This window comes from Nymphalis io, chromosome 16, assembly GCF_905147045.1.
Source record: "Nymphalis io chromosome 16, ilAglIoxx1.1, whole genome shotgun sequence".
Taxonomy (NCBI): domain Eukaryota; kingdom Metazoa; phylum Arthropoda; class Insecta; order Lepidoptera; family Nymphalidae; genus Nymphalis; species Nymphalis io.
The window spans coordinates 2,315,625-2,327,766 of NC_065903.1; the positions used below are offsets into that span (position 1 = coordinate 2,315,625).

Below are 12,142 nucleotides of genomic sequence, written 5' to 3' on the forward strand. Positions count from 1 at the left end.
TTTTCATTAACAATATATTGCTACAAAAGTAACTTGTCACAAAATTCAATATTTAAAGACTACACATTTTTGTGCATTTACTATAACTAATGAAAATATTTTAATAGATTTAAAATAAATTACTTCAGAATATGGAACAGAATGAATGTTGATACGTTTTTGTCGTTTAACTCGTTACTATAAAATGTAGTGCAATTTATTAATATAATTGTTTAATACTTACATAGATCCGCAAATAGTCTATCCATTTTGGGTATCTTTATAATAAGATTATTAATATGGTCATTTCAAAAAACACATAGCTTTACAAGTAGAATTTTATTATCACATGATACATTTAGCTTTTGAAACAATAATTAAATTTCTCTCAATATGTAAATATGTTTATTTTTCTTACAGATTTTTGGGTCATTGCCTAGAAAATATTTTGTATAAGATTTGCTATAATCAAGTAATTTTATATCTATCAATGTAGATGCAATTCAAGTTATTTACTAAGCTTCGCTTTGAGAAATAGTTAATGATTGAATGAATTATCTGATACATTTAAGCCAAGTGCCTAAATCTATTGTGTTTTAAAAATAGCTGACAAAGTATTTTATGATTGTGACAAACATAACTTTAGAAAGAAAACAAGTTTAAAAATGTAATTGATTCAATGTATTCAATACTTATTTTTTTTACAATTATCTTTTATGATTTTTATATGCAATATTATTATTATTATTCATAATAAGATATTAAGAAATTTATGCTTTAATTTTCGTGAGGTCTAACATGGCGCTTCTAGACAGTAAGTTTGAATGAGAAATGAAGTGTTTTAATGTTTAATTTGATTGTGACATTTTAGTAATTATTATTATTATTAAAATTTGTTATTGTCACATTAAAATAATTATGATATATTGATTTTTTTAATAATCTGACAAGGAAGCCATATGATAAAGGATGTATAAATCTTGTAATAATCCCACAATATGTACCTATGTAATTACGATGTATGTATGTGTATGGTGCTCCGTTGTATTGTATAGGGTGTACATTCGTATCCTATTTTCGAATAAACAAGTCCTAGATAATCATTGAATTTTACTTCACTAAAACCTTTCCAGGTACATTTTATAACAATATTTTACAATTACACATTAAATTAATTAATTAATTGTTTTATTTAAGTATATTCATTATTTCTATAAATAATAAATATATTGTTTTGGATATGCTAATTTTTTTTCTCACATTTTAAGGTTTAAATTAAAACTTAGCCTGGTGTTTTTAAATATTAAAGTAAATAATATAGTTAAAGTAACAAATATCTATTGCATTATGTCAGAGAAGATTCCATTCTTCGGTAAGGATATTTTGTTAACCAAATCGGGAACAACCTGGAACATGATTATGCATTATTTTATTGGTTTGTAATCCAGTAGGTCCGGTAGGACCATATCAACGTCCTCCAGACCGATTACGGTCACGGTGGCCAATCTCAAGAGAGATTAGCCAAATACGCAGGACATATTATAGTGCACAAGTGTGTGCACAAACACAGGAGCACTCTATGCCCTAACTCTCATAATCCGATGGGACGGCCATCCGACACGTTCGGAAAGAATTCGGAACGGCTTTACGTGGTTTCCGAGGCACGGGAGTGTACACATTTCCAACTTCCAGACCCCGGGACTAAGAATTTTCGACAAAAAAAGCCCAATAACTTTATATTAGCCCGACCTGGGATTTGAACCCAGGACCTCCGGGTCTGCGGTCTTACATCTAGCCACTAGACTAACGAGGCAGTCAACAAATACAAACAATTGTCATAAGGTTATAAGAGCCATTATGTTATTAAATTATTTATTAGCATATTTTTGGATTAAAAAATTCATGCTTTAGAAACAGCTGTTTAAAATAGTCAACTATTGTTCATCAATTGTGAACACCATGGCTGGCTGGCATTTCAGCAAAAATATACAGTAGGCTTACCTTTATACGTATTTCTCTCGGCATGAAATCATTGAAGAAGTTATAAAATTCAAAGTGCGTTTTAATAATGTCGAGGCGCGCCATCTCTTTCTTCAGCGTGTCCACGGCTTGCTCGCTCGGACCTCTGACTTGTCGCGCCTCGCGTGTAAACGCGTACAACAATTCCATAAAGCGCTCAGCGCGAACACGAGCTTTGTAGTCGTATCTGAAATTATTTTAAGTAAAATGAAAAAAAAATTATGATCATAAGTAAAAATGTTTCCAAGTAACAGTTAAAATTTTTTTTTATAAAATTTATTCATTACCATATAAAGTAATAAGCAGTTGTTTTAAATTCTATTATATTATTTCTAAGAAATACGAATTATAAAAATACTATAAGTACTTACTTTGGTTCCAATTTATTTTCTATAAATTTATATAATCTTTTTGTTATCCATGATGCATTGCTTGGTTGGAATCTTTTTGGTGGTTTATATTTCATATCTTCTAATACTTCTGGTGGTAACATGTTTAATGGAATCAGTGAGGATTTTGTTTGTTTTGGTTTTGGCTTATTATGGGCTACTTTAATCCGTTTAACTGGTATCAGAGGCATTTTGAACGAATAGAATGTGTTTCTTGGTGGAGCTTTAATAGAAGCTCTGACTTCTTCTTCCTGTAAATAATTTTTATATTTTTATTTAGCACAGATGACTATTTACAGTCAGTTAAAGTAACACATTATGATACAAAAATAAAGTTAGATAATTATTTAAAATTTTACTGAGACTAATTAATAATAGTAGATTAATTAATATTAGTAGTTGTTATTTGAGTTTTAATAAAATGTTTAACTATATTATGGTAACTGTAATTATCAATATCATTGTATCAAAACATACCATTTTACGTTTTTTTTCCATGTTTTCTTGTTTTATTTTTTGTAAATACAATTCTAAGGTGGTCCGTCTCGTCTGCGCTGATACTTCGTGGTCTGAAGGTTCCTCGAGTGTCTCATCAACGTGCATGGGCTCTGTCTCCTGATAGGAATCAAACTCAGGCAGTTCTGTCGAATTGGCTTGAGGTATTTTCGTGTTGTCTGCTAAAACATCATTGAATTCAGTGTTCCGTTTAGCTGATTTTTCCATAACTAAAGCTCGTAATGATTTTCTGAGCGTAAAATCTTTTCCCATAGTCAGTCGAATTGTTTTGCGCGTGGTTCTATGTGAATCCCAACCCGAGCCTTCCGCACTTGAATCTTTGGTATCTTCAGTTAAACCCGTACTCTCCCTAACTGGAGCTAGACTCGGCCTTATGTTTATATTTTTGATTATACTTTTTGTTTTTCTAATACTTGTATTGTGACCTTTGGCTGTGAAAGATTCCATTTCACTTATTTTGTCGTGTAAGATTGCTTCGGGTGATTTGACAATCGTCTCGTTTTTTTTTGTATGCCGTCCTCTTGTGTCGTGATCATCTGATTCATCAGGAATAATTTCATCTTCAGCTACTTCGTTATCATCAACGTCACTTTGTTCTTGTTCTGACTCCATTAACTCTTCCTCTTGTATGTTTTCACTCTGAGATATATTACTTTTATTTTGTTGATCGTCATCTTCTTCGTCACTTACTTCTTGGTTTTCAGTTACGTTTTGATCATCTGTTTCGCTTTCATTTTCTTCTTCATGAATTTCCATTTCTTCAATTTCTTCAGTTTCATTTTGATTAACTTCGCTATCACTTTCACCAACTTCATCTTCAGCTTCATCATTATCACTTTGCTCATCATTGAGAGTTTGATTAGTCTCTACCTCTTCATCAGCTTCTTCAGCTTCATCGTTATCACTTTGCTCATCATTGAGAGTTTGATTAGTCTCTACCTCTTCATCAGCTTCTTCAGCTTCATCGTTATCACTTTGCTCATCATTGAGAGTTTGATTAGTCTCTACCTCTTCATCTTCAACTTCATCGCTATAATTTTGCTCATTGTTAAGACTTTCATTAATCTCTTTCTCTTCTTCTGCTGCTATGGATTCTTCATGGTTAGATCCATTGCTTTCATTGGGCTCATCGTTAAGAGATTGATATACCTCTTCCTCGGCCCCTCTGGATTCCTCAGGTTCAGATTGATCACTATTATTTTGCTCATCGAAAAGAGTTTGATTAGACTCTACCTCTTTTTCATTTTGTTCATTACTATCAAAGTTAATTTTATTTGTTTTGTTCATATCACAGATATGTTTAATTTTGTTTTGTCCTTCACCTTTTATTTCAATTTCTGTACTACTAGCTATATCTACAATTTTGTTAGAATAACTTTTAGCTTTTTGAAGATTATCACCATTTATATTAATGGTTTCACATTCACGAGAATTATTTTGGACATCAGTTAATGTATGTTTTTTAAGTTTTACTATATCTTGAGATTGATTTGTATTATAATTTCTTCTCTCATTTTCATTTTTGCCCGAATTATTCATTAAACTTTGATTTTGTTGCTTATTGGGCTGCACTTGTTCTTCAATAAGATTGTTGACATCGTCTTGTTCATCTCTATCATTTTGTGTCTTGCTTTTTTCATTTTTTTCTTTCTTATCACCAGTTTTACTTAATACTGTTTTTTCTATCTCATGTTCTAGAGCATTTGTATTTTTACCACAATTATCCCCCTCAATTAATTGATTGTAAGTTTCTTTTTCATTAATGTTATCTAATTTGTTCATATTGGTTGAGTTTACTTGTTCATCATCATTTTCATACTCTAACGTAAAATCTTCCTCATCTGCATCAAGAACATGTTCGGTTGATAGATTTTGTATTTCATTGTCTATTAAATTTGTTTCCATTTTATTTTCAATATCATGCTGACTCTTATGATCTTCTTGAACTAAGCGTTTATCTGAAATACTTTTGATAGATTTTAGTGATTTTTTTGATTTATTCGTAACTTTTGAATGGTCCTTTTCATTGGAAGAGCTTTCTCTTATTGATTTGCTTCTATTCCTTGTGAGTCTGTAGTTATTTGAATTATTGATGGATTGATTATTCTCTTCTTTATATTCATTATTCATTTCCGACGTTAAATTCAAATTTTTATTACCTTCTTTCAATTTAGATTTTGAAGTATTCTTTGAATTTATTGACTTGTTTGACTGTTTATTTGCTGTACTATTGGTATTTGTAGTTTCTGACTCCTTTGCCTCAGACAATTTGCTTAATTTTGCTCGCTTTACTGGTGTTGTACCAGCTTCTTCGAGCTGATTTTCTACCATAGTCGAGGATGGAAGCAGATTCCAGTCATCCATTTCAAGATCAATACTTGTTGTTAAAGAATGAGCTATCCCATGCGAGGCAGAACTTTCACGGCGATTTTGTCCCATGCTCTTTTGAAATCCAAACACTTTTGGTTGTATGTCAGGAATTTCATCTTCGCTTTCGGATACAATGAAGTCAGCGAACATATTCTTTCGTTTGACACCAGGTCGATTGCCAAAAAGGTTTCGAACTTGCCCTTTTACCTCTGCTGTTGGCATTTCTTTAGTTTTATTAACTGTTTTTGATGATATATTCAGTAAGGCAGCAGGAAAGGCAGGCTTTGTTCTTAGTCTAGGAGCCTGATTAAATAGATTCTTTTTAGCAATTTTAATTTCTTTGTCTTCATCAATGTGGCTTCTTTGGAGCTTTGCTAATGTTTCTCTATTGTCAATGATATTCCTAAATTTTTTTTGAGCTTGATTTTCTTTTTGTGTAAAAAGTTTTCTCTGTGGAATAACAATACTATTTATAGATTCCCCATCACTACTCTCTGGTAAATCTATAGAGTAATTCTTCTTTTCTTGGCTGAAATAAAATGAATAAATTACAACTTGTGTTCTGTACATTAGTTTAATAAATATAGCACTAAGTTAATTAATATAACGCTTATACCGAAGGACAATTATTGTGAAATCTTTCACATATATATTAAATAAGTACAACATAGTAAGAACTAAATGGACATAGTACTGACTCAATTATCTCAAGAGTTTCCGATGGCAATCACACAAGTTCACTTTCTACAAACATTGACAAATTATATGTATATGAACAAATAATATAAACATTCATTTACCTCAAAATTTCAACATCAAATTCATCTTCTACATTATTAAACTCTGGAATGTCTCTATTTTCTAAAACATCCATTACATCTCTGGAATTCTCACCCAGTTTTCTCCACCAACTTTTTCCTAAAATTAATTTAATGCTATTATTATTATTTTTATTTTTTTTGTTTCTGAATTTATAATTAGTAACAGTTAAAATCAGGAGGGTCATGCCTGTACAAAAAAATTATAATGGACACATATTGTATCATTTATATAATCTGTATTGTGTTTTAATTCTTGTCATAAAGTTTTTTTAAATATAAGAAATGTATTAACAAGCAAAGTTAAAAATATCTATCTTTCTTTAAAAAACAACTACTTTGCCTTATAAAGAAGCATTTAAATTTGTGTTATAAGTATACCTTTACTTCAAGTGTTTATACAATGATTGTTGCTATTACAACTTTAATGAAAGGTCTGTGAATATACATAAAGTTGTTGTTGTTGTCGAGAATATATATGTATATATTTCTTTTTATGTTGTAGGTAAGAGGACAAATGGGCCACCTGATGCTAAGTGGTCTCCACCACCAATAGACATTGGCGAAGAAGTATTAACCATACTTTAAATCGCCAATGCTCCACCAAACTTGGGAACGAAGACGTTCATATGTGCCTCTAGTTACAATGGCTCACTCATCCTTCAAGTCTGAACACAAAAATACTAAGTATTGCTATTTGACGGTAGAATATCTGGTGGTACCTACTCAGATGAACTTGCACAAAGCCGTACCTCCTAGTGAAATTACATATTGCAAAAAATTGTTAGTATTCCTGCTTCTATTAAATTGCCCGAAAGTATTCTTACAATATTTAAGAACTTACGGCCAGGGATTTCAATATCTGTGTCATCATTTAGCACAGATTGTCTGTTTGCAATGGGTGTCAATTTGAAGGAGTCTGATATAAGAGCAGTCAGACGTAATGATGTGTTAGATTTGGCAGAACACACACTTCGGCTACGACGTGGCGTGCGGGTGTGAGATGAGTTAACATCTTGAGAGTGAGCTGGTGATATTTTTCTTGAGCTAGACATTTTAGTTCCTGAAAAATTTATATATTCAAGTTTCGTATAACTTATTGCAGTTTTGACGAAGAGAAATAGTTATATATTATTTCTCTTTTTAATTAACGAAACATCTCGGAAAACTTCCAGAATCATATTCCCGGTTATGTAGACACAACCAGAAATACTTATCTAATAAATTATAATAAAAAGGCTTCGCACGTTCAAGTTGGTACACCAGAAATCGTTTTAGAAGTTTTATTTTCTTATAATACTATTTGAAAGAAAATACGTTTATTGAATTATAAAAAGCAGAAACCGTTTTTTAATCAGCAAAAAAATATGAATGTTATATGTTATATCTTATATAATATAAAAAGGTATATTATAAACAAGGTACTTACAAATAGTAACAATGTAATATCCTCACTTTCACTAACCTACATTAAAAAAATAACTTTATTTCTCAATAATAATAAGCTACATTGAACATCTCTATCATAAGCAAAACTTATTTTAAAAGTAAAACAAAGTTTAAAACGTAAAAACTGACATTAGATTGACATTATAGTTAACGGTTTCGTCGTCAAGTTTAAATTTTAATATTAAAACGTTTCGTTTAACGTTCTTGAATTCTCATCATAATAAGTGGTACGATAACATTATTTATAATAATAAAAAGAAAAAAAAGGGAATTAATAATTAAGATGTTAGTTATTTATATTTGAAATTAAATGCCAATTATGCTGATGATATTGACTATTTTCTGTGTAAAGAATATTGTAATAAAATAATATTAACTATTATTTATAGCAGATAAAAAAATAGCTTAAAAGGTACCGAGCAATTATGATTTATGGCTAAAATTTTAAGATATTACTTATATGTATTATCTATGGATATTACTTCCTATCTATGGATATTGCTTTGAGTTGTGTGTTTTCTTGAAAATGATGCCAAATATTTATATAATATATTAAAGTTAAAATTCACTTATATTATTTCTATATACTGTTAGTATTCACATATATTTCAATAATTAGTATCCTCTTTAATTTCCACAATACTTAAAATATTTGTACTTTCAACGATTAACATTAGCATGTTGGTGACTCAAAGCCCCAAATATATATAACCCCACCACCGTGACCCCGCCTGCGGCCGTCGCTTTGGGTGAGCGACCCACCGATTGTTTTTTATTGAGGTTGTCTCCTCTTGGTCCGGCCGGTGAAGGCAAGGCCCTCGGTCCCACCACAGGCTGACGCTTGGATGGGGAAACGAGTTTGAGAAGGCGGTGACCGAAGTCCGTCCACCCAGCATCAACACCGAAACTGGGCGAACCCACCTCTCCCTCCTCCTACTATTACCTCATCCTGTCTCCGGCAGCGTGAAAGGACCCCGGAGACCAACTCCTCCTCTCTCTCTCTCTCCGGCGGCCCAAAAGGACCCCGGAGTCCTCCTACTTGCCACAAAGCCGCTCGCTTGTCCACTCTGCTGAACAGAGAAGTAGTGTCCCGTGACACTTCCGCCGCGTCAACAAACAAACATTCCGGAAAAAACATCGGATCGCTGGTCGACCCCGTTGCCCAGGGTGCACCACGTGGAGGTGACTGACATGCACCCCGTATATATAGCCCCTTCGATAAGCCTGCGCAACGCGCCTACAGAAGGGTGCACTTCTAATAAAATACCATGTATTTATTTAAATCTATAGTGAATTAATTATTTTACAAATTAATTGAATCTCGATTTACATTTATAATAAAACATATACTTATATGTTTTGAATGTTCAATTACGTATTTTTTCCTACACATGTATTACATTAAAATCGATGAATGTCAAATAGATTGAACTACAGCGAATAAGCGTTACTGTTTGTTTTACAAGTTAAATGTCATGAAATTTAGTTAAGGACATAGGGAACGCTTATGAAGACATTATATAAATATTTAAATTACACGTCAGACGTTTATTTACTTAAATATTAGTATGTGTACAAATAGATAACTTGCGGTAAAGTCTGTAACTGTAGTCTGAAATTTCTTCCAGCATCATCACTTTTCTGCCAATTCTTTGTATTTATACGTTATTTAAATAACTACATAACCATTTTGTAAAAGCGATTGAAATAAATTAACTAGTTCAAATCAAAAATACAATTATTTACAATTAATCGGATCGAATTAACGGAGTAAGTGCCTCTTTATGTAGTACAACATTCAACTATTTAAATATAGGTACAAATATACAATGGACATAGGTGCATTGAGGCTCGTGCCAGTGACGACACTGTACTTTTTTTTAGACCTCAATATAAAGAGTTGTTCAGGCTACTATCGTCACTAGCAAAAGTCAAAATTTTATACTGTTTAATAGTATTTTATTTCATGTCATAGATTTGCTGACTCTCTTCTGTAAAAATCTTTTAAGGAAAATCAGTAAAATAGTATTAGATCCTTACATATGAAATTAGCGATTTCTCGTCACTTTGATTTGAAATATCTCCTCTTTGGTTAAGAATTCCAAATTCAAATTTGTAAATTCATTTAGCTGGTACATTTGAGTTTTGAAAACAGTCATTCATTTGTTTTTTCCTCATTATTTTTTCTTTGGCGTCGCTTATTACCGCACAATGGAAAACTTGAAATATCGGTATATTTACGAGTACGAGTCCTACCGTGGCACCAGTGCTCAGAAACAGCTGGAAGGATTAATGATGTGTACGGCGCTGGTGTCGCCAAAGGAAAGCACGCTACGTTTTTGTTTTCAACGTTTTCTTTCTGGAAATTTCGACCTTCAGAACCAACCCCGTGGACGGCCGGAGACCAAAGTGGAAAATGAAGAATTAAAGGCTATTGTGGAAGCGTATCCATCACAAAGCACTTCAGAGATAGCTGCAGGCTTAGGGGTAAGTGATAAAACGGTATTTATCCACTTGAAGCAAAACGGGAAATTAAAAAAATTTGAACGATGGGTACTTCATGAATTGAATGAATCGAACTTGCAAACACGCGTCGACTGCTGTGTTACTTTGCTCAACCGACACAATAATGAAGGGATTTTAAATCGAATAATTACTTGTGATGAAAAGTGGATACTGTACGATAATCGGAAGCGCTTGTCGCATTGGCTGAACTCTGGAGACCCAGCCAAATCCTGCCCTAAACGAAAATTGACTCAGAAAAAGTTACTTGTGCGTGTTTGGTGGATTAGCGCCAGTGTCGTTTACTACAGCTTTCTAAAATCTGGCCAAACGATTACGGCAGATATCTATTGTCAGCAACTGCAAACCATGAAGAAAGAACTAGCTGCTAAACAACCGAGATTGGTCAATCGCTCTAGGCCACTGCCGCTTCACGACAACGAAAGACCACACACTGCACAACAAACAACCACTACGTTAGCTACAATTGGAATGTCTGCGACATCCGTATACACCGTACTCCCCGGACCTTTCTCCAACAGATTACCATTTTTTCCGGAATTTGGACAACTTCGTACAAGAAAAAAAATTCATCTCCGATGCAGCAATCTAAACCGCCTTCAAAAAGTTTATTGATTCTCGCCCCCAATGTTTTTATTCCTTTATATTCCTCCCGTACAAAACGCCAATTTCATATGTAAGGACCTAATATTAGTAAGTTATAAAATACGCCTCGCACGGATATATGTATAAAACGTATTATTTTCTATTCCTTGGTTAATTGTAGGTAAATGCGCAAGGCTATACTGTTTCCGAAGTAACGCAAACAATAATAATAAGATCGATGAAGTCTATAAATATCTCCTCGTAGATAAGGTATTTTAATTCATAGTTGATGTAATAATGTCGTATTTTTATATAATTATGAAATGGAAAGTAATATATCATATCACTTGCAAAGGTAAAACCGAATGATTGTTTATTAGATGATCACGTCTTCCAGAATGATGTAGCCACGACAGACATTCTTAAAAGAGACTAGCCTACTGCTCAGGAGATATCATAATTTATACGTTCATAGACAAACATAGATTCAACCCTATTCCCCCACTCTCGTAATCCGATAGAACGACAAATTCAGTTCAGGTGTAAGACAAAAGGCTTTATAGGCATTCTGGGGCACAAAATGTATACTCATACATAGACATAGCCAATTTTTAAACTTCGAGCTGATTACTGAGAATTTCTAAACAGAAACACCCAATAGCTTTTTATTGGCCTGTTCTTAATCGATTAGATGAAAACTTTTCATAAAGGTCTGAACTGTGATAAATATGAAACATTAATGAAACACGAATGAATATCATGTAGGGCGAGTGTAGAGTAATAGTCAAGATGAAAGAAACTTTTTTTTTGCCACATAGTACAGAAGTAAACAAATAGTGAAAATATTACCAATATAAACCAAATACCTTATAATACAATTGTGCATTACATGTTTTCGAATACAATATTTCTCTATTTATATGTCTTGATTTTTCTTATCACAAAATGCTAACAAATGTTTGAAGTTTAAAATAATATTTACGGCATTAAAATTTACCTACAAACAAAATGACTACTTGATTTTTATATGAACTGTTGTTCATATATTAAACTAGTTACCCGTTCCGGTTTCGCACGGGTTGAATAATACTCTATGAAAAACGGTTATATAGTAATAAATAATATAACTCTATTGGCACAGTAGTCGGTATAATTAACTGCTAAAATTTTTAAAAATCAAATTTCAGCACATTCACATAAAACTTTAATTAATTATACACCTACCTACCCTTCCTCATACATTATTCGGTCCATCCGTATCCATCGGTGAAAGCCGTATGAAACTCCGTTCGGTAGTTTTAGAGTTAATTACGTTAAAATAGACAGGCGGCTGCGAGAGGACTTTTTTATAATATGTAGTGATACTTAAAAACGGTAGCAATCAAATAACAATCGTATTAATATCAAAACAATGTTGTAACGATCTTGATATGTTTTCAATGCCAATGATCAATGTTCAAAACTAGACGTAGAACTCGTTCGTGTAATGCCAGA

At 32.5% G+C, this 12,142-nt stretch overlaps 1 protein-coding gene across 1 annotated transcript; it reads right to left on the reverse strand.

The window, feature by feature from the left end:
* Nucleotides 1-748: 748 nt before the first annotated feature.
* Nucleotides 749-7,643, reverse strand: LOC126774450 (general transcriptional corepressor trfA-like). Its single transcript, XM_050495995.1, has 7 exons — nt 7,521-7,643; nt 6,936-7,154; nt 6,074-6,191; nt 2,865-5,802; nt 2,370-2,638; nt 1,981-2,185; nt 749-1,385 (listed from the first exon to the last, which is right to left on the reverse strand). Exons 2-7 carry the CDS (start codon nt 7,144-7,146, stop codon nt 1,317-1,319), a joined length of 3,810 nt encoding a protein of 1,269 aa, XP_050351952.1. The 5' UTR covers nt 7,147-7,154; nt 7,521-7,643; the 3' UTR covers nt 749-1,316.
* Between the last annotated feature and the right edge of the window lie 4,499 nt (nt 7,644-12,142).